General features: G+C 46.4%; 1 protein-coding gene across 2 annotated transcripts in view; it reads right to left on the bottom strand.

Annotated features, from left to right (window-relative positions):
- Positions 1 to 26,820, bottom strand: part of PLXNA2 (plexin A2) — a 320,304-nt gene that overhangs the window by 26,444 nt on the left and 267,040 nt on the right. For both annotated transcript variants that reach the window (XM_073319575.1, XM_073319576.1), the window contains 6 exons: positions 21,055 to 21,294; positions 19,192 to 19,335; positions 16,560 to 16,794; positions 12,362 to 12,504; positions 10,234 to 10,502; positions 428 to 494 (listed from right to left, as the gene is read on the bottom strand). In XM_073319575.1, the coding sequence (XP_073175676.1) occupies positions 428 to 494; positions 10,234 to 10,502; positions 12,362 to 12,504; positions 16,560 to 16,794; positions 19,192 to 19,335; positions 21,055 to 21,294 (1,098 nt within the window). The remainder of the gene's footprint in view (positions 1 to 427; positions 495 to 10,233; positions 10,503 to 12,361; positions 12,505 to 16,559; positions 16,795 to 19,191; positions 19,336 to 21,054; positions 21,295 to 26,820) is intronic.

Raw genomic sequence — 26,820 nt, 5'->3', positions numbered from 1 at the left:
ACACAGGCAGGTCTTTTTCTGAGGTGTGAAAGCCTCCTATGTGTCAGGGCTCACTGACGGATGGCAACGGTACTCTGTTCCTTCAGCTGAATGGAGACAGGGAGACATGCACCAGGCATGATTCCTTGCAGGCTTGTCATCCATACAACATTTCAGATGTGCAACATGCAACCTCAGGGTTGAACAAAGCCAAGCACGGAGATAGTTAGCGGAGACTCAGCTAATTTAACTACAGCTCCAAATGCACAGAACACAGGTCTTATTTCCAGATCTCTGCTCTGCTATTGTCTCCCCCTTACTTTGGGTCTTGTCGGGCATTTTAAAGGCTAGAGTCACCCACTAGGTCTTGGGCAGGAGAAGAGTTGGGGAAGCGTAAGGAGAATGGGTAAAGGAGGAAGAGGATCTCTCCACTCAGTCTCCCCCTCACCTTTAAGAATTTATGGAGGAGGAAGGCAAACCAGTTAGTCAACATCTTCTCAGCTACAGACTCGGTCCTAGAAAAAGACAAGAGGACATTTCATCATGTCTATTTAAAAAAACTCAAAACAAACGACTGCCCTTCACACCAGTGACCCCGCATCTCAATAGTGTGGGAGAGTTGGAAAGTTGAAAACCAACTATGGACAAAAGCAAAACCAACTGCTTGGCCTAGTCTCACCCTCTCAAACTGAGTGAGGTATCACAAGTTACAGACTCACAGCATCCCTTAGCAGGTAGGGCTGCACTTTTCCCACAGGCCTTTGGCCATGTGACCATCTTCTGATCACCATCTCTGAGTGAACAGTGCACATCTGGAGCACAAATTCAAAACAGCATTAAGACTCTGCACTGGAGGATCTGGCATCATGGTCCCTCAGCCCTGCCCCCTCCCACATTTAGCTGACAAGTGTATGTAGATTGTTCAGGAACAGAAAGGAATAAAGACCAGCTGACAGCCCGTCATGAGCCACTCTGACAGGGATGCCTGGTGGCACTTTAACTCCTTGCACGTGGTGCAAATTATACCCTATGGCTCAGTAAATCACTGGAATTTGCAGTGGTTGCTGGCAATCAGGGACAGCAGAGTGACAATGGCAAGGGAAATTGCAGCTTTCTCCGCAGCCCCACCCAGCATTCTCTCCCCACATTGTGCCCAAGATTATCTCTAATTTAAATACAATGGCTCCTAATGATAGTTTTTAATGCTGGCTCTGCAGGATTGCTGGTCTCTCTTTAAAGAAACACTGTTCCTTTTCTTGGAAGTGGGGAAATGCTTTTGAAAGCAGCACTGGACAGGTGACAGGATGAGGGGCCCCCTCATCTATGAGACCCTGAACTGTGCTGCCAATGTGTTCAGACATGGCTGTCAGGCAGGCTTCCAAGAAGTGGCTGTTGCTAGCATGGCTCTAGATCAGTGGACAAGGATGTTTCTTTTGTTGCCAGCTGTGCTAGCTGAGAATGTGTTGTAAATGAATCCCCGTCATTACTCTCAGGCTGCCCTTAGTGCTTGGGATGAGCCCCAATTTCAGCGATCGGGTAACAGCAACTGCTGGGCCTGAAACAAACTAGCAGCTGCCCTTCGAAGTGCCCACTCCATCTTGCAAAGCACGGCTTTCCTTGTCTAGACAGGGGGTGCGTGTCAGTGCAGCTGGTCACTCGCCGTAGCCTCAGGCTGTGTCTACAATAGCCACATTTCTGAAAAGTCTCCCACCCTTGCTTGGGGCGGCTAGTACAGAGAGTGCTCCAGGCAGCGAGGGGCATTTAATGCATCACAGCTCTGCTCTGAATGGGTCTGAGCAGCCCAGTGCATGACTAGCCTTGCCTAGACCAGTGCTATCAGCAGCAGAGCAGCACCGGTAATGAATTAGGGGCCCTATTTTTGCCAGTGTAAACAATGCTGCAGGTGCTGTTTAGAGCAGGGCATTAAAAACCAGTAGTGTGGAGTCATAACTAGAGACGCACCATAGTCTAGTCTTGTGGACGGGGAACTGAACTGAGACTCAGGAGACCTGGGTTCTGGTCCTATATCAAATGCTGATGGGGCTGCCGTGTGACCCTCTTTGGGTCACAGCTTCCTCTCCCTCATTCAGTCTGTCTAGTCAGACTGTGAGCCCTTTGGGTCAGACACTGCCTCTCACCATGTGTCTGTATAGTTCCCAGCACTCTCCAGCTCTTACTGTAAAACAGATGACACTACTAATGTAAGAGGGTTTGTGTTAACAGCAAAGCTTGTTGAATAATAAACAGAAGTTACAGTATTTCAGCCATCAAAAGCAATGAGTTCTATTTGCAAGGACACCAGGAGTTATATTATCATCAGTATATGACATCTGGAGGGTATTCATGAAAATGTCTGTAAATCCCCAAATAACTGAATCACAAATGATTAATTGTCTGAAAATTCATGCTGGAAAGTGCCACCATATTCATTGTTCTTCTGTTTAAAATTTTTCAGACATCCAATCAAAGAGGAGAAACAATAGCACGTGACTTAGGCAACAAACCATCAGCCACGAATAAAGAAGAGCCAGTAACAAACAGTCAAATCAAACAGCAGGAGAACACCACAGAACAGACAAGTATTCCTCCAGACTGTTTGGTGAATATTAACATGGGAGGAAAAAAACCAGGATCTATCTGGGAAATGTTTGCTCATTGGGAAAGGGCTAACTTCCTAATGAATATTATTAACATAGGGCATGACCAGTTCTTGTAAGTTACATTCTGCATTAAACTGAAATTAACACACCGTCCCTCTTGATGCTACAAAAATAAGCAGGTGAAAGAGCTGTGTGGCACAACTGTGTTATAACATGGTTTCTCCTTACCTGTGTGGACAGAACCTACCCCTTGTGCCATGCCATAGCCCTGTTAGGGAACCGTGTTCTAACCCTGGCAGATACACAACTATAATACTTCACGCTTATACAGTCAAAAAAATTGAGAACACACATTTCATTAACCCCTTAACTATTGCTGATGGTACCAGAATGTCCCAACATTCCACTGACTCGATAAAAGAAAAGGAGGACTTGTGGCACCTTGGAGACTAACCAATTTATTTGAGCATGAGCTTTCGTGAGCTACAGCTCACTTCATCAGATGTAGCTCACGAAAGCTCATGCTCAAATAAATTGGTTAGTCTCCAAGGTGCCACAAGTCCTCCTTTTCTTTTTGCGAATACAGACTAACAGGGCTGCTACTCTGAAACTGACTCGATAGTACACCTGTGGTACAGCCTTCATTGCAGAAGGTATCAACACTTAAAGAGTTAACATGCTCAAATTTTTTCCTTAGCTGAAGCAAAAAAGCCACTTCCTTCATCAAGGGGTCCAAGGAGCTGAAGAGTGCATAGCTCTTCACAAGCCTTAGCCTGTTGTGTATCTTTTCCCTGCCCTCATCTACCATGGTTAGTCTTTGAAATCTGATCTGGGCTGTAGGTCTCAGCAAGTCATTCTTTAAACTCAGTCTGCCGTGTTTTGGAGCGACCTCCCTTTCCCTCTGCTGCGTCAGAAGAGGTCTGCTGAGCTGCAAAACCAGCTCCTTCAGAGTACTGCAACAGCCTCTCAGCAGGCATCATGTTTTACTCCATGGTCGGCCTGGTATCTGGAATGCTGTTATAGATCTGTCTCTGAAAATACAAAATAAGCTCCTGAAAATTAAGGCAGCAGGGGACAATCCCCAGACTCAGAGAAAACTCTTTTCATATTGACCACATAAATGAGGGCAAAGTACACTCCAGAGACAACTTTCCAAAAAAGCCTGACACCAGAAACCAAAGCCTCTGGCTGCTCCTCTGACTCACTGGGGTGCTGGGAATAAAACACAAAAAGGACCAGGAAAACCCCCAAATCAATATTTATGTTACTAATTTTCCCTTGCTTTGTCTCGTCTCTGAACTGCCATGTGCTCCCTGTGCCAGGGATGAGGACAGTCATTTGATTTAATATCAGCTTTCCTTCAGTCTCCCAGGAGGGGGAAGAGCAGAGAGGCGAAATAAAGAAAGAAGGAAAGAACTGAACACCAATTATTAAGCACTGCCAATAGACAGCTCAAAAGTAAAATAAAATAATTTCTCACTTTGTGGCTTCTCATTCATTATTAGCTAAGAACAAAATGTTCTGACTTGGAATGTTTTGCATACTAAACAATACCCAAGGAGCTCACAGATCCACAGGGCTGGAAGAGACCTCTACTTTGTAGGTTTCCAACTGAAACATCTGGATCTTCACACCGCAAAGCTGGCTTTCAAGTTTTTAGGCTTTGTTTCTTCTGGATCCTTTGCATTCTCACCTCTTTTAAATGACTGCTACATACTGCTAACCCTTTTGCTGCTGCTAGAATGTGTATGTGCCACATGGCCACCCTCCATCCCTCAATGCAGCACCAATCTAGATTGGTACGGCAGCAAAGGGGAAGCAGGTACTTTATAAATGTGCAGCAGGTGCTCCGTATCTCAGACAAAAGGGATGAGATGGAATAGACGTACAGAAAGGGGAAAAAGATAGAAGGGTACATGGTGCTGGAGAAGTTTCTTTTTTCCTACATGGAGACACCTTAGGGGACTAGGTGGATGATAGGAGCAATGAGTGGTTTGGTCTCTCCATAAATGCCAGACACTGATGTACCAGGCCCTGAGTCACACAAGCCAGAGGACAGAAATTCTGCAGAATCTCCATCTACAATGAGGATTTTTTGAAATTCTCCCACCACTGGTTTAGCCTCAGTGCAGCTCTGTCTGTGCTAGCAACAGGCTTCAGGGCTCCAGACCTTTTCTCCACCACCACGTTGCCTGGTGTTGCTCAGGGCATGTCCAGATGACATGGTGGTAAAAGTGCTGGTGGCTGGACTATGCTGGCACTTTCCTCACTGCAAGCCCTGGCGAAGCTGCACCAAGACTAGTGCAGTGGCCGAAGAATTTCAAAAAGTTCTCAGTGTTCATTCGGCCAGTGGGTTGGAAACCTGCGTTTCATCCCAAATGCTTCCAATTGAACCTGTAGCCACCCTCCGTGTTTGGGGCACCAGCAACGCAGGCAAGAAGGCTGGAATTTTCAAAGGAACACAGGTGCCCAAATCCCATTGAATTTCATCACAAGCTGGGCACCTAACTCTGTTGGGCTCCTCTGAAAATCCCAGCTCACGTGCTTAACAATAGGGGAAAGGAAATTGTCACTGAAGACAGTGGGACAAACCCCTTAAGTCTTTACAGAAAGTGCCATGGTGCCCTGTGATGGGCTTCTCTCTCACTTACAGCAGTATAACTCCTGATTTACGCTGATGTAACTGAAGGGAAAAACCGAGCCCTCAGTGTCAGTGCACAGCTATCAAGACATGTTCTATGGCTTTATGGTCTCAGCTGAAAGCCCCCCCCACGAGCGAAGTACCTAGAACTCAGACAGTCTGCCTCAGGAGGAGGAAGAGATTGGAACTTGGACCCATAGCTCCAAAGAGTGTAAGCAAGCATGTCACACATGAAGGTTGAATCTGTAAGGCATCCCTCCATGCTGCTCTTCCATCTCTTTCCGCTGTCTCCCTCAGCTATGCAACTATTTCCATTTGCAAAGACCCTGGTAATGCCCAGGAGTGAGAATGATCAAATTTAAACGGAGGATAATGAAGACTCTTTGGGTTCATTTGGTTTCCCTGCGTCACCTGCCATATCTGGGAGGATAATTCACAGAACTAAGCCACAGGTACTCAGTTCTGATTAAAGAGCGTCAATAATCAGCTTCTCCTGCCCCACTGTCAGCTCTCAAATGCCACTGCTCCTGCAGAGGAGACCCTGTCCCCCAGCCCCTTGTGTATGCACTGGAATGACACCATCTGCGCCAACTACCAATACTATCTTGCATGTGGCTGGCTATGCTGAATGCAAGACATACTCGCCCGACACTCTGGCACGTGGGGGAGTAGAGGTTCAGGCAGTTCAACCCTCACTCTGCAAATGGAAACAAACAGGCCACATCATTATATCTCGACTATGAATTGGCTGTTTAATTCCACAGAGAAGAGCAGGAAAGTGCCGTCATGAGCCCATGCTTAAAGGGGTAACATTAATCCTGTGTTTACATGGCAAAGCAAAGACAGGAGATACGCTACAAGAGCCTTTTAAATGACCAAATGGGATTGATGGGTGAGAAATAACCCCATTCAGAACCATGCAGGGTGAGTATCTTTCCCCCAGTCTATTTACAAGCCCAAATGAGTTTTTACCAGGCAGCTGATGTTCACGGCAGCTAATGGAGACAGAAGCGTTTGACCGGGGAAATCTGAACCTGGATAGAATCCCAACCTTTCAGCAGGTGACTTGTCATCTTTTATATTAACACATTTAGCTTACAAGTTTGTGTTGGCACCAATGTACCACAAAGGATGAAAGGGGGACGTCAGTGCAGGGCTGCACCGAGGGGACTGAATGGCTTGGAGGATTGGAGACTTTCATATCTAGATCACTGGTTCAGGCTACTTTCAGGATGATGCACTTCTTCATAAAACTGCAGGTCAGACCACATTAGCTACCCCCAGCATTGAAAGTTCAACCCCCAGCCTCTGAGTGCCACAATAAGAGACACACAAAGGAGTGGCTGGGTTCTCTCTCTCTGAGCCTTCTTTAAGGAAGAAGAACATTTGCTCCTGGCTTAACTCCTTTCCTTGGCTGTACAGAGACTCTGGGTCTGAACTGCTCCCATGTCAGGACTGGATCCAACACAATCCCTCCAGCCTCTGAGTTTGAGAAACAAAGAAAAAAATCATACATGCTTCAAGCAGAAACTCAGAGAGTAATGGCTGGCCACACACAGTCCCTGTGGGTTTGGCCCTTTCTCTGAGTCTGGCTTTTCCATCTCTGGCAATTGGACTATGACATTGCTAGGCGGGCTCTGATGTGGTATGCTGTGTTATGAGCAAAACCTCCTCGTGGTGGTAATGGGGTGAGGGATGGGGGGGACAGGAGATGGGAGGGGGATAGTGCTGAGATCACCAGCCTTGTATTTTTAGAGCACCGTGAAAAGTCATTATTGATGGCTCAGGCTGAAGACGCTTTCACAGCGACTCATCAAACCACGGGGGAAATTAATGCAGCTTCCATTTCTGAGATGAGTTATTGCCTCTGCAAACATGGCCAGATTTAGAGCAATTTCCTGCCAAGTATATTCATTGTGGCTGGAGGAATCCCTGAAAACTCCCCCAAACTGTTAAATACTCCCTGTTGCTTTTGGCTGCTGGCTTCTTTGTGGCGATGGCTCCATTTGTGGACTGGCGGACAGTGGATGAGCATAGAGTGGGCCCTCTTCCTCCATCACACAGCAACCCATGGGGCAAAGCTCAGATACAGCGGGATAGAGCCAGGGTGACTCCTATGCAACAGGGCCCTGAAATGCTGTCAGCGTGAGCGCAGGGACATGGCCGGCTCAGGGGAGCAGGAATAGGAGGCAGCCTTTTGCCTCAGAGTCATGGGTGCCAATCTGACCTGGGTTACTAAATTTAATTTTTGTCTCATCTGCAGACTGTGTGTGTGACCTGAGATGAGTCACTTCAGCTGCCATTTATCTCAGCTCCCCAACAGTAAAATGGGGAAGTTCCTTCCTTATTGGATGAGGGGGCTGTGAGGATAAAATATATTAATGACTGTGAGGTGCACGGATACTGTGTAAGGATCAAGGTCAAGTAAGTACCTAGATAAACAGAACAAAAGCCCTTATATCATAGTGACACTGCAATTTTTGCTGTGCAGCATCATCAGAGGACATCATAGGACAGATTGGTCCACGGAGGCTGAACCCCTAGATGTGGTCCAGAGAAGATCTCAAGTTAGGTGGAGGTGTTTTACCACTGCCCTCTCCCTGTCAGCTCAGACTCTGGGTCTGTCACTTACCCTGTCCATCTAGACTTTTATGCCATGCTCATCTCATCTGGACCTGGCATGGCCGATGCTCAAAAGCGTGCAGTACTGTACAAACATGCAAGAAGGGAAGTCCCTGCTCTGATGAGCTTGCAGTCTAATGAAGCAATTTATAGACACAGGTGAAGAGATACAATCAGGTGCTTATAACTCTGGAACCTTTTTCCCCATACAATTCCCTCACATTTAAAATGGAAAAAAAAGGCATGAATGCCTAGGTTTTTCCCTTTCACTTTGATCTGGCACAGGCTGATTAGAAAAGCTCTGCACTCGAAAAGTGAACAGAGCAGCTCAAACGAGTTCATGCCTAATGGGGTCCCTGCAGTAGCGCTCTCCTAGGCCCTGCTTCAACCTCTGAAACAATAATTAAATGCAAACATGCAACTGGATGGCCAGTGTTTTATAGGCACAACAGCCACATTATGTCTCCAGTAACACTCACTCTCGTGCAGTATGTGTCCCTAAAAAAGTGATAGCCAGTGGGCTGTGATATGACCAGTGAGCTCAGTGGCATATTCCCCATATTTAGAATAAGATATTCCACAAATGCCACTGTCCAAATCAGACACTGCAGGCCAGTGAATACTGACGGGTGAGCGGTGCCCACTGTTGCACTTTGTATTACTCATGGGCAGTGTTTGCCTTTAAGATTTAGTGCCTCTGGGTTCAACTGATGTCTCCTGATGTGCATCACTTAGAGTAACATCAAAAGCTTCCCTTTCTTTTCCAAATCCCAAATTACCTGAATTAATTCCATGTTGCCCCCACTCTTTTTGGACAAACAGGGCGCTACTCTACAGAAGAAATGTGGCAGAGATGCAAGAGCCTCCACAGCAAACTCTCTGTGTGCCTGTCTGCCCTAACGCCGCACTAAAATAGCCTTGAACAGGAGAAGAGCCGGGACTGGCAGCAGAATCAAACACACAGAGCAATGTAACATTCTAAGAAACACATTGTGTGCTTTTGTCTCAATGACTGTGGGGCCTTCACACACTCAGATCAGTTAGGGATGCAGGATACTGGCCAAGATTGCCCCAGATTGCTCTCCCTCCCGCCCCCACACCATTTCCAAATCCCAAGGGAATCCCTTTGTTTTTATTCTCACCCTTAACCCAGTTTCCTCCATCTGGCACCTGCTTCCCCTGCCAGCCCAGCTGGAAGATGGACTGAGGTGCAGGGGGAAGAGAAATGCTCTGACATTGAGATACCAGTGTAACCTCAGGGGTCACCTGGCACCAGTGAGACTGATGGTGCTGTCAGCCTTCATCCAATGATGGTGAGAGGAGGCCTCCAGTCCTGGCTCATCTCACTCCACTTCATGGGCTCCAGGACACCCCATTTGTCAAGCAGGACTCTCTAGGGGTGGAGGTGTTGGCGCATGTGAAGTTTCAGTCATGCTACATGGGCTGGTGGCAGAAAGAAAAATGCAGTGCTCCATTGGAAGCCTCCAAGAGTCCATCCGTTTCCCTTCCCTGTCTCTAGTAACACAGGGTTAACTCTATCATATGTTTTCATGGATGGCTGCACAGCATCTTAAACTTGATCCAAGAGAACTATGACCTCTCGTACCTCTCTCTTTCACTCATAATCCCCCAGCGTCCCCCTTGACCCCACTCATTCCTCCCTTCCTACTGCACAACAGAACAGGGCACTGATGAAAAGCCCATCAGTCCTGTCCCTTTTTGTCTTCCAGTTGCTTCCTCCATGGCCGAGAGCTTGGGGGGGCAAGGGGAAATTCTTGATTTAGAGAAAACCAACCCCACCCAAAACACCCAAAGACAAAAAGGAACCTGCTGGGCTGGGAATAAAAAACTGACATCTGGAAAACGTAGAGTAAAATTGCTAATATCCCTGAAGGTCAGGGGTCAGCCTGCCAATGATGAGTAATGCGTTTTAACTGTCAATCTGTCCGAACCTCCACCACGCACTCTTGCTTATTACTGTCAGCCGGGTCACCCAGGCTGGAGCCACTCTCCTTCTCAGAGCTCCCAGTGCAACGAGATGGAAAGATCAAACCTAGATCTCCCCGCAACCCCTCAGTATCTGAGAGGCCAAGGAAAGCAGGAAAAGCAATGAATAAAAGCATGATGGGAGTTGCACATGGTGAGTTCTGCAATTTGAGGGTCTGTCTGAACTGGGGTTTCCTTGCTACCCACTGCCAGATCCTGCTATATGCAACTTTTCTTTGCTACTTGCCAGTGTGTGTGTGTTTTAGCCACTGGTGGCCATGTGGCTTTTGTTGGCTGCCCCAGCCAAGGCTCTTCCCTGGGTGGAGAGGGGACAACAACTGCATGATGTTGATTCCTTTATCTGGGCATGTCCCTGCAGCTTCCTCCCTCTGCCACTCATCTTACCTACGCAGGAGCAGTTTGGGGTGATTCTTATTCTCCAGGTTCTTCTCAATCAGGTCTGAGAGTAGCTGCTTCAGCACGTCAGTTGCGTATTCCAGCTTTCCCTGGAGGCCCGTCATGATCAGGGAAGCCACATTGCCACGGTCACGCATGGAGAAGCTACGCTGAAGCTCCAGGGTCCGGATGAATGTCAGCAGAAACACCTTGTTGTTGATTAGCTGGGCAAAGAGCTTCAAGGCCTTCTCCACATTCTGCTGCCCGTTCCCTTGGACCTGTAAGCAGAGGACAACAATCTCAGCAAGCCACTGAAAGAAACAGTGCCCCTATCCCTAGCTCTAGTTGTCTTCACCATTGCTGTGAATCAGACTTGCTGAACACTAATTACTCTGCTTTGAGGCTGAAAGACCTACAAGTGACATACATTTTGTACTTGTTCTGCAAAAAGCAAAAAAAAAAAAAGTGACACTCTCATAAGTAAATTAATTACTAATTTAGACTATTGCTTTATTATAGAGAAACAGTAAAAAATTAATTGAGGCTTTCAGCTAGTCCCGGTTTTAAGTAATTCATTATGAGTCAAAATGATAAACTACATTAAGCAATTCTTTACTAAACATCTTGGAGCCCTATATATTGGTTCTACGAACATTATATAATTAAATCAACTGTGTAATTGGCAACACATTTATCACTCCTGCAGTTCTATTTTTCATAAGTGAAACCAATAACAAGTGGCCACATTTGTTAGAAAATCAGCTTACTTGACAATTTAAATAATACACATCATATGTGGGACTGGAAAATTTTGGGGATTGGCAATGGGAGAAGCAGATTCAATTGCAGCCTGGCTGAGTTTAGTGCTTGAGTTGTGGCCAGCTGTTTGCTGTTAGAATTGTAATCTAATTCATTAATTTTAATTAGTTCTTTTATTAATATAATAATAATTTCTTATATTTCTACAATGCCTTTCATGTCAGAGGATCCCAAAGCATAACTTAATACAAATGATACCCAGGAATCCCTTCATCCACCAGTGAAATGCAGCCACCTCTAGAGTGATATACAGTGATTGATCAATAGCACACAGCACTGTTTGACCAAGAGCACATTCAACTGGAACCTGAAGGGGGGATTTATGGAAGCAGAATACAGTTACCCTTACTGGAATCTGGCCAGGATAGCAGGAGCAACACCTGCTCATGTCAACAATACCAGGGCAAATAGAATGACCAGAAGTGGTCCTCTCTTTTACATCTCATCCTAAAGACAGTGAGTCCTCAGCTGGTGTCAATCGGCATAGATCTATGGACCTCACTGCAACTATGACAATTTACAAGAGCTGAGAACTAGCCCAATACCTCCAGGGCCTTCTGATGCCATGGTGGGGCACCAGGTCAACACCAACTCAAAGGGAAGAGTGCTACATGATAATTGGTATTACTTCCTGAAGCACCAGTGTTTGCTTTGAAGATCTCCCATCGAGGTACTAACTCACCCCAATCCAGTGTTGTTTGCAGGACTCTGATGGGAACACAGCACAAGGCGGTGAGGACTAAAGTTAGCATTGACACTGAAATTTGAATGAATGGCTTATCTAAAAAAAATTGCGGGGGAAAATGAAAACTGCCAACCTACAGCAAATCCTGGGCCAGGTCATCCCAAGGTGAAAAGCTTATCCCTTGCAGGAGCACGGCAATAAATCAGGAGCACAGCGTAGCTCGATACCCTTTGCTTTTCTCTCCACAAAAAAGGGATTAATAGAGACTTTAAAAAGACACTGATAAGGAAGGCTGCCAGTTTGCTGCTGGGCTTGCAAACTCTATGGTGGTGCTTTAGTGATGAAAATAATAAAAAAAACAAAAACCAGCCCCAGCCCCAGAAGAGAGCAAGAGGAAGCAAGCCGTGTGTTAAAGAGACAAAATGCCGAGTCATTTGTTAAAATGAACTCTGTGCTTATTTCACTTACCCTAGCACTTCTAATAAGATTCAACGAGGGAGATGGGAAGGTGCTTCACAGCTCCATGAGTTTCAATCTAGCTTCCCAGACGGGACCAGGAAAATAGTCCCAGAAGCTATGTAAGCACTAGGAGCAGCAGAGAGAGGGAGAGTATGCACCCAGCCATTTCATTACCTCCAACTCACGCAGGACGGGGTGGTCCTCGATGCCAGGGAAAAGGACCCTCATGGCATATGTCCGATAATCAAGGTATGGGATCCCGGAGCGATCCAGGTCGCTGGTTAATTCATTGATGTCTGTCTGCAGCTCCGCAAAAGCTATTGGGGTGGGGAGGGGAAGGCCAGGAGGAGAGAGAAAAAGAAATGCAATCAAAGGGGACCAAGGGGAACTGAGTCTAAACAACAGGGGCTTGGGGAACAGCCAGCAGTCTGCCTTCCTGGCAGACAAATCCCGGACAGCAAATGGGCCATATTGGGAAGCTTGGTCACTGTAGGACCTCACTGTGTCACTCAGATGTGCTGTCATGGCTGGGAGACACTTTCACAGCAGCAGCAGAGAGAGGGAGTGTGAGTGTGCACAAGTACCTGCAAACACAGTGCAAAGAACAGATGTGGAGAAAAAAGATGTTTGCTAATTTGTATGCAGTTCACACCTTGTGTATAAGCACCTAAAATACCCTGAAAGGCTCCAGCTAGAAATAAGGATACTATTTTTAAGTTGTTGTGCCTACTACATTCTCCCTTTCTTTCTCTTTTCTACAAGTAACACCACTAACCTAATATCATGCTTCAGGGCCTAAAATGCAGGCTGCAGGGGTCAGGAAGGTATTTATCTGTCCATGTATGGTACAGCATAGACATAGATATTATGGAGGTCTGTGTGGTGGGGGGTAGAGGTGAGGTGAAACATAGGATGCTGGATGGAGTACTACATTTGATGGACTTATGCTTCCATCCATAGTTTCTAGGACTCCAGGTAGGCTCTCCTCAGCCATGAGTCCATATGTCTGTCCTACATGCATGTCATTCTTTGCCTTGCTTGCAAGGGCCTCATATTTTGTTTGGCTGTGTGTCCTGATGCAAATGTCAAGAACATGAATATAGATCATGCTCTGAAATTTGCTGCCTTTTGTTTATTTTTATTTTTTCCCCTTGATCCACCAAGCTTCCTTCAAACTAGATAAAACATCTTTTCTATGATGCATAACAGCAAACCTTCCCAGAATGTTTTTTTTTTCTGTCGGAAGTCAGCCCCAGGTTAGCATGCTGCCACTTGGCTTCCAGCAGGCATCATTTAAGTTCCATCTTTGTATCCCTGTTGGGACACCAAGCCCAGCCTGCCTTGTTGCTAGGGTCTAGATTCCTACACTTTGAAATTTGTAAGTGACAATTTCAACGAGTTAAAACAAGTACAAGGTTTCTCAAAAGCAAATCGAGAAGGAGATTCTTTCTATCCCAAAGGTCTGCTCTTGCTAGCTCAATGGCCATTGCTGGGAAGAGTTTATTTTTTCACCCACAGTTATGCTGTCAAGAGAGAAATGTGATTACTAACTGAGATTTTTATCTAGAGAGGTTATTTGTCTGAACTCCTCAATCTCTTTGATGCAGAGCATGCTGCATAGAAGACAACCTGGATCATACCCACATGCCCCCTCCTGTCCCCTTGGTACCTGCATGAATCCTCTCATATGCACCCCCCACCATAATTGCTCACTCTCCTCTGCAAAATGTGCAGACTCCCACTTCCTCTGAACCTACACACATACCATTTACAAATGCACAGATCCCTACGCCCTCAACACAGGCCTCTGAATGTGTATACACTGATTCACAGCCACCCCATGTACAAATTAGCTTCTATCCCTACCTTTCACCCCATGTAAACATGCACATCCCTGACACAGCCCCGCAATGCAGTACCTGCCCAATGCACTCACCTCCTACCTCTACCATCTCCCAGAATGTAACCTTTGACAGCAGGTTGGCAGGCAATGCCTGAGCACAGGAGAGCAGCCCTGCGGTGTTTGCACCTCTCTGCGCTACGCTTCCAGCCCATTTTCTCCTTGGTATCTAGGATGCCATGCTGGGCTCCCAGGGACAGGCTTCCAGCAGGTGCAGTGTGGGCTCTTTTCTCTCTTTGTGCGCCAGGAGAGGCACAGGATTATTCCACTTTCTAGTTCTGTCTCATTCCTCGTCAGAACCATACAACTCCTATGTGGTCAGAGTCCCCTTATGCCTATAAGAAACTCCTTCAGCAAGAGGCCATTAGAGAATGAGACACATTGACCAGGCACCCTGGAGCTTGAGCAGTTTCCACAATGCAATCTCGATGTGTCACTTAAGCAGAATCAAGCTTTAATCCTATTCTCTGCAGACTAGGCTGTGTCTGCATCCCATACACCTGTTATGGCCTTCCCTAGTTGTGGGGGCATACGTCCTTGCCTCGAAGGTGCAGAGACTCTCCTGCTCTCTGAACCCATGTGGGAGACACTGACCTAACCTTTGCTCTGAAGCTATGAACAGGCTCAGAAGGCCTTTGATTCAAACCAGTTCAAGCAACATGGGGTAAACAGGAGCTGGTTACCAGGGAAACTAGACCTGAGACTAGGTACTAGAGCTAGCATCAAATCAATGGAGCTCAATGAGAGGAAAACTCTGCTAGGCCATAAGAAGCTTCTCAGGAAAAGGGGTCAATTCATAAACTGATTGTCTGTCTACAGTTTTTCACCATGGTGATTTTTTTTTAAATATAACGTATCTGCCAACATGTAGAGGAGAAGACGATTAGCTATGCTGAGCAGGAAAGAGGAGAGGTAGAGAAATCTGCATATAACATGAACTCACCAAAGAACAGAGCTCACTTAAGGGCTGTAGAAAATTCAGAGCTACAATGCCACGATACAGAAAGTGTGTGGTGTCTATCTGTGTGTATGAGTGTGACTGTGTGTGTGTTCACGTGTCTGTGCAGGACTCTGCCTGTGTGTTTAACTATAACCCTGTCTACACTAGGGGATTTGAACAAAACATAACCACTGGTGCTCCCACTGGTTCAACTGCCTTGAAGCTGGGGAGGCCGTAGTGGAGACAAGGCTCTGGGGACTTCCGCAGGTTTTACCACTGTGCCGTTTAACTAGCTCGGAGCCAAAAATGCTCACACCTTCACTATTCGAGGGCTCCTTAACACTGAGGCAGCTGATCTTGTGGGAATTTCCCACTGAAATCCTGTAGGTCAGACCAGGCCTATGTGCGAACGCATGTCCAGGCATTTTGGTGAGTGAATGTGCCATTTCTAAATGTTCCTGCAAGTTAGTTGAAATGGATAAAAGGAGAAGAAGTGGATTTAGCATTTACCAGTGAGAGAGGCGGAGCAGTAGCAAAGCATATGTTCCTGACTGACACAAACAAGCCATGGGCTGTAGCTGCATTTCTTTCTGACATGACAGCACCTAGAAATCCTCAGAAGTCACCCTGTTCTAGTCATTTGTCGGTGCTGTGACTGTGTGAAGCCCTGGAATTCCCAAAGGGGGAGGCTCTGGTCTAGATTAGACCATTTTGCAATAAGCTGAAGGGACATAGCTCCATCCTTAACAGAGGCTTGTGAGAGGGAGGATCAGGAATCCAGGCAGAACTTGTCACAAACCCAGGATTCCTAAGGGAACTGCTTTCCAGGAGGATGTTTTTGCTTCTCCTCCATGACCTTAGATGGTAAAATCCAGGCACCTGCCTGTGTGGGCAGATTGAGGGAATCATTAGAAAGCCCGGCTTGATTTCTAAAGAAACCAACTACGCTGACACAGCAACCCGTTCAGAAAGCCCTCCCTGAGTCTGTCCTGCTCTGATAGCCCGGCAGACCCCAGGATATTTATAGTTCTCCCATCGCTGCCTCAGCCCTCCCCTTGGGTGGGGGAAAAAGGGGCTCCCATCTAAGTGGGGTGCTCAGCATCCACAGCTCCTCTGCAGATGCGATGGTGCCAATTGCAAAGTGGACACTCTTCCAGTAGGAAAAGAACTGAGCCGCCAGCTCGGGAGTGAGTGAGAACCTCTCCAGTTCAGACACTGGGGGAATTTTCAATTGGTAGGTCACATTTACCCAGTAAGGAAGTGGAAAACATTTCTTGCCAGGTCTATGAGATTTAGAGATGGCTCTGGGCAGTTCAAGGGGCCAGCCATTGTAAATGCCTGGGTGACGTGGGCAGGTTACGCAGACTCTCAGAACAGAGACCCCTACCTGGTATTTGGAGCTGCAGCTTTGGTCTCCCTGTAACTTCTGCTAATTGGCACCGCCCCACGTACGCTGGCTTCGGCGAACGCAGTCATGTCAAAGCCCATTCCCCTTTGCCCTGTCCTGAACACAACAACAACGGGGTACTGACCCTCCTTGCATTCCAGGGCCACCCGAGACTCCAGGTTGTCCATCTGCATCTGGAGCCTCTTGAGGGTGAGGTCGTTCTCCCGGGACTTGCGCTTGTAAGCGATGAGGACGATGATGACAATGATGAGAAGCAGGCTGCCTCCCGCCGCAATGCTGACAATGGCGGGCAAGGTCAGCAGGCTGTCCGAGATCACATTCACCGAGCCAGGGGAGAAGACGATGCCGCCCACGTGCACCTAGCCAAGCAAAACACAGGGGGGCTCAGCCAGCGGGCTTTGCCTGCTGTGACCAGATGAGGGGAGGGAGGGCAGTTACACCTGCTGGAGGTGGTATTTGGGTGAAGAACTGATCAGCCTTGAGAGTATCTCCACCCCTTTCAGGCAAAGCCAGTGTGCTTCCCATGCATTTGATACTCTCCATTAACAATGAGCTCTCCTGAGAAACACTGGGTCCCCCTTCCTAAATTCCTGTGTCACTTAGTCTGACTTCCCATTTCAGAGACATTGGGCTCTCCCCATCTATTCTAGCATGTGCTCTCTCTGTAACTCCCTTCACCACAGTGTGCTGGCACCCAGTTTCTTCCTGCTGCCCCAGGAGCTGTCTTGTTTGGTCAGGTTTCAGAGTAACAGCCGTGTTAGTCTGTATTCGCAAAAAGAACAGGAGGACTTGTGGCACCATAGAGACTAACAAATTTATATGAGCATAAGCTTTTGTGAGCTACAGCTCACTTCATTGGATGCATTCAGTGGATGAAGTGAGCTGTAGCTCATGAAAGCTTATGCTCAAATAAATTTGTTAGTCTCTAAGGTGCCACAAGTACTCCTTTTCTTCTTGTTTGGTCAGTTTCAGCTGCTGCATGACAAGACGTACAAGTGCTGCGAAAGCAGGCTGGTGCTTTCTCCAACATCTCTGTCCCTGGGTTACGTTGTTCCTTACTGGTATCTGGTGGAAAATCTCTGGTCCTTGCTTATAAGCTGAAGAAATCTCTTCTCATTTACTCCCTAATGTTTTGGATGCTGGAGCAGAAAATGTCTCTCCATTTCAATCTCTCCTCTGTCATGCTGGAGGCTATGCTGTTCCTCTCTGGGTTTGGACTTTGCTTTCTCTCTCCCATTTCCCATGTCTAGCTTACAGTCACTCATCGTGCACTTGGTAAGACATTGACTTTGTTCCTCACCTGTCATTGTGGAGAGGTTTCTGCTACTATAATAGCTTTGACCTCTCATCACGAAGGACACTGGATTCACCCCCAGAACTACTACTGCTCACTCGTGACCCAATCCCAGCAGTGCTGCTGACCATACTGTTCTGCTCACTCACCCAAGCTGGGGACACTGTGATTTCTGCCCTTGTGGTTATCTTGGCAGGAGAGAAGAACCAGGGAGAGGAAACAGTGGCCTCTGAATAACTGGTGCTCACTCCTCCTGCTCAGATGGCGGATAGATTTTCTCTGCTCCCAAAGCCCCTTTCTTTATTGGTTAGGGAGATCATTCCCCAGTCTGCAAAGATGCTGTCAGAAGACATGGTAAACAGCCTGTCTCAGTTACAACTAAGACCATATGAACACTGGCTGTCTTCAAAAAAGAAAGGGCACAGCCTATTTGAAACACACAGATGGCTTCAGTTCATGATAAATACTTCAGCCTTTCACTATCTCAGGCTTTGTTCTTATTATCTGATGGCTCCATTTGACTTTCATTTCACAGGCTTTCAACTCCCTTTTGTAAACTGCGGACATTAGAGACAGAGTGACAATTCCACTGGCAAAGGAGTTCAAGGAAAACCAAGAACGCGGGCTGGGTGAGAAGAGAAAAGAGAAAAGAGAAGAGGCTATATATGAAAGCTGTGGTATAAACAGACTGGGGGTTATAGTGGGTTAGGGTTTTCTTGAATGTGCCAAGGTCTCAGATATAAGCAACTATCAGCAGGGAAGCTCTCGTGTGAATTATACTGTGATATTTCAAATATGTTTTGGTTGCTGAACTTGAAGAAAAATAAATCACAATTAAAGCCTCATTTGAGCTCTACCCAGACACTTCAGCAGCTGCCCACTTGGTCTCTAACTGCATCAGAGAGGAGTAACACTGCCTAACGCTGCAGTAAATGAAAACACAGGAGCTGCCATGCTGGATCAGATGCTAGCCCATCAAATTTAGTACTCAGCAGTGGCCAATCTCTGATGCTTCAGGAAAAGCCAAAAGTCCCCCAATACACCTGGCCAATTGTACCATGCTGTCCACAGAAGCAAAATTCCTTCTTGACCCCTGCAAATGTTACAGGAAATTCACTCATGCCTTATAGAATGAACAACAAATAAAGAACGGTGAAAGAATATGATACCTGGTACTGATGTCCTGCTGACATAAATACTTGAGTTTCTTGGAATCTCTAACAAGCCTGGATAGTGGGAGGGCATCTCCAATGAGAGGATAGAGATTTCCTCCTTTCTAATCCACAGCAATGCTTAACTTCCTATTAAACAGCCATAAAGGGAGGTAAAACCTATCTGATTCCTGACAACGCTAGGAGAAATGGCACTCAGCTGCCTCAGTGAGCCATACAAAGAAGGAAGGAAGGAAGGAAAGATTAGATACATAGATATATAAGGTAGCCAGATGGTGTTTTGACCTCACCATAACTTTGTGCTGCCCGGTGAGGTTGGGGGGCTCACACAGCAGTTGGGTCTCAGACACAGTGACAGCACAGGGGGTATCTCCGATCAGGACAGTGTAGTTTAGCTTTGCTCCTCCGGAAGCTGGTGGGCACAGATTTTTGCCCTATTGACAAAGGTAGAGAAGACTGTATAAAGATTCAGCATGTTCCTTGGCCATTACCCATCTGCCTTTTATCCTCAGTCACAGCTTGCATGTGCTTTGAAAGGAAAGCCTGGTGTCACCCCTTTTCAATTTCTACTGGCTTCTCTCTCCAGTTGGCAGAACATTTCTATATCATTTACACCCTGGGTCCCAATAATGGAGGGTGGAGAAGACAGGCCTACAAGGGGTATTACTATCTCTAAAGCTATGTCTACACTGTGCACTTGACAACGGTGCGGTAAGGTGTGTGGCTGCTCTTTATCGCCGGGAGAGAGCGCTCCTGGCAACAAAATTAAAACCACCTCCAATGAGGGGTGGTAGCTTCATCGCTGGGAGCGCAGCTCCTGCTGACACCGGTGTTTTTCGTCGCTAAAACTTTTGTCGTTCAGGGGTGTGTTTTTTCACACCCCGAGCAACGAAAGTTTTAACGATGGAAGTGCCAGTGTAGACACAGACAAAGCCTGTTGTACTGCTGTGTCTCAGGCCCACTGGGTACTTTCAATTGGCACAACTATGTCAGATAGAGATGTGATTTTTTTTAAACCAGTAAAAGCTATAATGTAGACACCGTTATACGAGTGTAAGATGGTGTGGCTTATTTTGCTTTACTAAACCAGAATAAGCTATACAGATATAATCACGTATATACTGGTATAACAGTGTCCACACTAGGTTTTTGGGAGGGTTTTTGCACGCCACTTTAACTATGCTGGCACAGTTAAAGCAACAAAACTTTTAAATGTAGACGAGGCTTCAGATTTGTGAGAGTCTCAAGCTAATAAAACTTTATGTGGTACTGTAGGGGCATGATTTTTTACGACACTACTATTCTGGAAAAAGCCCTAGTGAAAACACAGTTATACCAGCAAAAAAGTACTTTTGCCCATGTAGCTTATTTCATTCAGGGATATGGTATAAGCTATACCTGCAAAAGCACTCCTGCGTCTACACTAGGAGGGTGTGCCAAAACAGCATATCACAAACCTTTTTCTAGTGTAGGCTAGGCCTAAGAATGTGAGCAACTGAATTACCCAGACAAAGTTCCCTTGGGCTCAGGGATTTTCCCCACACTGTATAAGGTAAGGAGTTTTTACCTCCTCTTCCTTCTTCACTTAGAAGGTCATAAACTAATAGCACCCTACTTAATAAGAAATAGTTGATGTTGCCAGAATACTTTTCAACCCAAGGTGCTTACGCAGCACCACATAAACAGTGCCACATCTGGAGGGTGCCACACAATAGGGAAAAGGAGGAAAAGTTTGCTCTATAACACTAGAGCAAACCCCTGCTCACACAAAAAGTCCTGCAGGGGTCTTTAATGTTCATGCAGAGCTGGCAGTTTTTAAGGTCTACTCTGAGGTTCTTTCAGATGCAAATGCATTTACCTGCTTGGGAAAGGTGAAGGGCTGAGTCAATCTGTGATATCAGGGATCCTATATATTTCAAACCTTCCCCTCTCCTCACTGAGTTTGCCAGCTGACCAGCAGTTATGGGCTGTAGCCAAGCTGTTTTGCATTGCAGCTCTGTAACAAGGACTTGATCCACAGCCCTGTTCCTGGGGCTCAGATGTCACTCTTTCCCATGACACTCATTTTGCATTCCAGCGTACGCAGCTTTCTGAACGAAAGAGAGCAGCTGGACTGTGCAAACTACTGGAACTAATGTCTCCGGCATGCGTACCTTGAGGATGATGGGCGATCCCGGTTTCTGATCCAAAACCCCAGTAGGGCTCAGAAGCTCAAATGTTGGGTTTGGGTAGTAAATAAACTTAGTGTCATTATAGATCAGCAGGGATTGCACATTGTTAAAGAGAAAGCCAAATTCGTCCGGTCGCTCAACAGCATCCAAGCCAGGTCGGTACTCAAGAGTGAGAGGTGGAGCTAAGCAAGTCAGGGTAGTTGTGTTCACAATCTTACAGACCTGGACAGGAAAGGGAAACAAGAGAGGAAGATTAACACTTCGAATGAGAAATCTCTTTTACAGTCTGATCTTTGCCCAGATATAACATCCAGTGGCAAATTAACTGACTTCCATGCAGTTACACTCATTTAGGCTTTGTCTACTATACAGTTGCTAATTGTCTTTTAAAACCCTTACACCAGAGCTGAATTTGGCCCTTTCAGACTGGAAGATACACAAGACTCCAAATCTATCCCAGCTGAAACCGGCCATTGTCAGCAGACTTGTTTTGTTTACTGGCCTCTATCTGAAATAGCTGCAATGCTATTCCTAGTGAGACAGGTACCCACAGCATAAACGCTACCATTACAGTTGCTGGCCTCTGCAGAGGATATGGGAGGTGAATTTTCTTCTCAGTTTAGAGCCGGTCTTTCCAGGGCAGGCCAGAGACATGTGGTTAGAGGGACAGCATATGGGAAGCTGAAAAGGGTACAGAGGGGTATGTATTACACAGGAAGGACCATAGTTCTAACACACTGGAAATAATGTGAACGTGTTACCAAAGCTCATCAGTGCAACACACACACACACACACAGTTGCAAGATGTTAATAAAACCTCTTGCAAGCACTCTCTCTTGTGCTGATCTGAATCTGGCTGCAGTCATTGCTTTTAAAAGCATGGCACTCAGTAGCTGTGAAAGGGGTTTCAGCTGCATTTGTCTATCTTATGTCTCTTCCTCTGCAACTTGGCAAGTAGGAAAGAGGAGAGCAGAATAGAATTTGCCTTTATGCTGAGCCTGTGAACACCTGGTATCTTTTTAAACTTTACAGTGCAACGAGTTAGGGACTGAGGACCAAATTCAGAGGAGCTAACGCTTGTATAAGTGAGTGTGAGTGGGTGTTACTGACATGTCGTGGGTGGGTGGAAATGAAGGGCTGTAGCAGGAAAAACAGACAATAAGAGGCAAAAGTGGTGCTTATGGAAGTCAAATCATATCGCGCACACACACATACACACAGACAGGTTGAGATAATACAGTGAAGGGGATGTCAGCATTTTCTGAAGGAAACCTTATTTGAAATATTTGCCTATAAACGTTACCCTTATGGGCTGAAAGCCAGCCAGAAGATTTTGGGAGGAGCAAGCTGAGGGAGAGGTTGCACCCCTGCAACTTAAAACCCAAAAAGATAGTCTGCATCCATAGCACCTGAGGCTGTGATGTTATTTGTCCTCACACTCTATTGAGTGCCAGTACCTGAAGAGGGAAGGAATGCCCAAAGGCTATAGGCAGTTATGTGGATTCTACAGAATGTTGCAGTCTTCCTTCCAAATCAGTACTGAATTACCAGCACAGCACTAGAGAGGGTTACAGGAGTAATACAAAAAACAGGGTTCTAATCTCTCCTGGTCATTAATGTTACATGGACCCTTGTACGCTAGCTAAATTCTGACTTGGCTAATTGCATTCTGCCTCTCTAAATTCCCTCTGCAGATTCTGATGGATTGGTATTTAGCCCGAATCATTTGCTTAAGCATGAATCATTATAGTCTCGTTTTTGGGAGAGTTTGTGTCCCCTCTAAACCAGCACAAGGACACAAGAGTGGAGCTAGAGATAGAGCTTCAAACTGAAAATGGCTTAAACAACTAAAGAATCACAAACCAGATTGCTAAGTACTTTTTTCTCTTCTGCTGCACTGTATTTGCCAAACATGCTTTTGAACTGGACCCATAATTAATGTCTAGTCTTGGCTACACATTTGTGATCAGAGACAATCTTTTAATACCGAAGAGACAGAAGAATAATCAACGGATACTGAAGGATTCTAGGTATAATGAAGGTCGACTCCTTCTGGGCTGAGGATGCCTATTGCTCCCCGCTTCCGTAGGGGGAAGAGTTTGTTTGGAGGCAGAGCATAGCTTTCTCTGCTAATTTATTTAGAAACCAGGCCCTATAAAGCTTCAGGGGATGTTTAATTTGGCGTCCCTCCACAAACAGAAGATTTAATTCCACTCAGATTTGTGTATTTAGAATTATCTTTGTAATAATAATAATAATAATAATTAAAAAAAAAAGCAGAGTTCAGACCTGAGCATGGGGGGAAGGGAAAAGGCAGGTCTGCTAAGTAATTAACCCTTCCCAGGGTAGCACTCAACAAGTTCAGTCTTTTTGCAACACGGAAAGAGTATTCTCAGGTTCAGTTGGTGATGAATATTAAAGTGAGCATACATCTCATTACAGCATGCATGGACACTACCTAGATCCTTGCAAACCCGGGGTTCGCTTCAGCTCAGCTTCCTTGGGTGGAAAGTGCTAAATTAATATTAAGTGTTATTTCTGCAGCATCAGGAAGGACAGAGCACAGGACGGAGTCTCAAGAGATCTAGAGTAGCAGCCGTGTTAGTCTGTATTCGCAAAAAGAAAAGGAGGACTTGTGGCACCTTAGAGACTAACAAATTTATCTGAGCATAAGCTTTCATGAGCTACAGCTCACTTCTGTAGTGAGCTGTAGCTCATGAAAGCTTATGCTCAGATAAATTTGTTAGTCTCTAAGGTGCCACAAGTACTCCTTTTCTTTTTTCAAGAGATCTAGATTCAGTCCCCAGCTCTGCTGCAGACCCCTGTGTGTCCTTGAGAGATTCACTTCACCTACGCTGTGCCTCAGCTCTCCATCTGTAAAATGGGGAGAATACTTCCTCACCTCACAGGGATCTTGAGATTTAGGTGCAAGTTCGGGGACGTACAGTTTCTTTTAATGGTTCTCACAGATTGAGAACCACTGCTCTATTGCTTAGTCTTATACCAATTCCACTAACCCCACTTCTATCATCTTAGCAGAGACACATTTCCTCCCCAACATGGTGGAATTCAAAAGACTCCTGAACCATTCAGAGAACACCTCAGCAAAAAGGGCCTGTTCTCTTCCCTACATCTGATATTCCTTCCACTATTCCCACAAAATCTGAAACACCTCCCTTCTTAAAATCAGTCTCTCAAGTCTGACCCGTAAGCTTCTCTGTGCTGAGCAGATCTAAAAAGTCATTTTGCTTCTGAGTGAAAGCAAAACTGTTTCCATGCAGAATGGCTCTTGAAAGTCATTAAATAATAATAATAAACTGGATTTTTACAGCATTCTGGGCGCCTCACATAACATCATTCAAGCTCATAAAACATCCAAATGCACAACAGCTCAAACAGATAAAACAGGACAAGATAAATGATAACCATCACTAATTAACGTCATAGCAGCACAAAGGCTGTCACCAGGGCTGGGTGACATTATTTGGACAAAATTTCCAGCTGCTGAAAAATGCAGAAATGTTTTGTTCAACCCAAAACAAAATATTTTCAACTTTTTCAGTTCAGCCAGAGAACTAGAAAAACAGACATCTGCAAGTGTGACAGCCTGGGACTAGAACTTTGCAGAAGCAAAGTAAGAGCTCTATCTGTGCTTTCCCTTGCAAGTTCTTAGGGATGAAAGCTCAGCTCAATTTGCTCTCAGGGAGGTCAAGAGAGGATAAAGGGCATCAGCAGCTCAGCCAGATACCAATGTGCTTCTGTGTGCAGCAGGCTGAAGGGTGGAGGTTTGACCAGTTTTTAGGGCAAAAGAAGGGAATGAAAGGGTCTAGCTAAAGAGCAGCACTGTGCACTTGGCACCCGTGCAGGGGCCTGGGTATGCTGCCAGCTGTTCTGCTGAGTGCGCCTGGGGAGAATGCAATTTACGCAGTCTGGGCCCAAAGGGAAAAACATAGTTCTATTTATTGACTTTTTAACTTTCCATGGTGGTTTATGAAGTGTGGGACAAATGGTTTAAATAAGGGGCTCAGTTAGAGCTAACTAGGAGGGAGGCATAACAACAAGGATGAGGAAACACACACAGCCCCATGCACACAAGTCCCTAAAGAGCCACAGTCCAGCCCACGAAAGGGGTACCTTACTTTCTGCACACCAGCTCCCTTCCGCACGCAACAATCTGGGGCTTTGCAGGCACAGGGGCCACATGTGCATTTCTCTGTCATGCTGCAAAACTGGGACCAATGTAGCCACTAAAAGCAAGTGCTGTTAGTGACACCTACTGCAGTGGTACGAGCACCCGACGTCCAGCAAACCTCGTTGTTCTTGAACATCTGGTTGGCGTGACCTGCATGGTGCAGCTCCCTGCCTTCCTTTGTTCCCAGCAGTCTTTTCCCCTTGAACCAGCCCATGTGACTGGAATGTAACTCTTTCATTTCATACGATGGAAGGCATCTTAACAGGGAAGCAGCCTCTCAACTTATCTCATGACTTGATCATTGCAGCAAGAGGGAAAAAGCAGCTTGAAAGCTTTTTGTTCAGTGGCGGGTTCTCCCCCTCCAGCAAACCCCCCCCCCCACCACGTGTGCTTGCTGGGCCCAGAGCTGCTATGATAGGAGCTGTATTTATGGCACGACAGATACAGAGGTTCTACTAAAAAACAACAAACCCCAAGCTGGCAATTTCTCATTCCAAACCTAGCTGTGGGCCTGCACAAAAGGAGCAAGGCAAAGTAAGCCTCTGCAGAACAGCCAGGAATTGATATCTGTTCTGTCTCTCCACTGAAGCATGCCTGTGGAGATGAGTCCGGGTGAGCCCCCATGGCTGCTGGGAGGAAGAAGGGCTCTCAGGCTAGGGTATGGGGATCCTGAGAGCATGGAAAAACCAAGGGCCATTTCAAAAAGAAAATGAATTTGCAAGGCCCAGGGGAGGGATTAGACATTGACCTTGAGGAGATGACCTAATAGGGCTCTTCCATGTCTAGCTTCTGAGACTTCCTGGCAGTTCTGTGCTGGCCCTGGGCAGTCCCTGTACCGTACAGCCACCCCTGGGTCACTGCAGAAGTCATTTCTCATTGTCCGTGTGTCAACCTCACTCTGTATACTCAGTGCCCTCCCCTGCTGTTGGTTTGTGTGTGTACCGGATGATATACAGCTGGGCCTCACAATGACACAAGCGCCATGCGCCTCAACGATTCCCGACTCCCTGCTGCTTCCCGTCACTATGGGCCTCCGCGGCTTGAAATACTAACTCCTCCTCAGCAGTCTCACCAACAACGCCCATTTGGAGCCGATCCACCTTGCTCCTCATAGGGCCACTCAGTAGCATGGGGCTGAAGTCACCCACTGCAGAACTCCCAGGCCCTTTGCTGACCTAGGGAGTAAGTAGTCAGGTGCAAAAGAATCCAAGCCCGGCCATGAAAGACAGTTTCCTCTCTTCTGGAGTGGCTGCCTAGGGGCCTCAGGGTCCGCGCTGGGGGTGTGGCTGGGGCAGCATGCAGGGTTTCATGCATTCAGCCAGCCTGCTTGCCAGACGGGGAACTCAGCTCAAAGGTTAAATCAGTGCTAGCACCTGGGGTCCCCAGCTGGTAAACACAACAAACACTGGAGGGTAAAGTTGATCTGAGCCCAGTCTCCCTCCCTTAATGACAGGCGAAAGGCCATATCAATTAATAACTTGTCCTGCCCACTCTCTTTATTACAGCAGCACTGGGACAAAGGCTTCATCGGCACTTTTGCTTTACAGTGCGCTGT

Source organism: Lepidochelys kempii, chromosome 21, assembly GCF_965140265.1.
Source record: "Lepidochelys kempii isolate rLepKem1 chromosome 21, rLepKem1.hap2, whole genome shotgun sequence".
In the NCBI taxonomy this organism is placed as follows: domain Eukaryota; kingdom Metazoa; phylum Chordata; order Testudines; family Cheloniidae; genus Lepidochelys; species Lepidochelys kempii.
The sequence above is the reverse complement of the archived record's forward strand: the minus strand, read 5'-3'. Positions and strand labels throughout refer to the sequence as shown.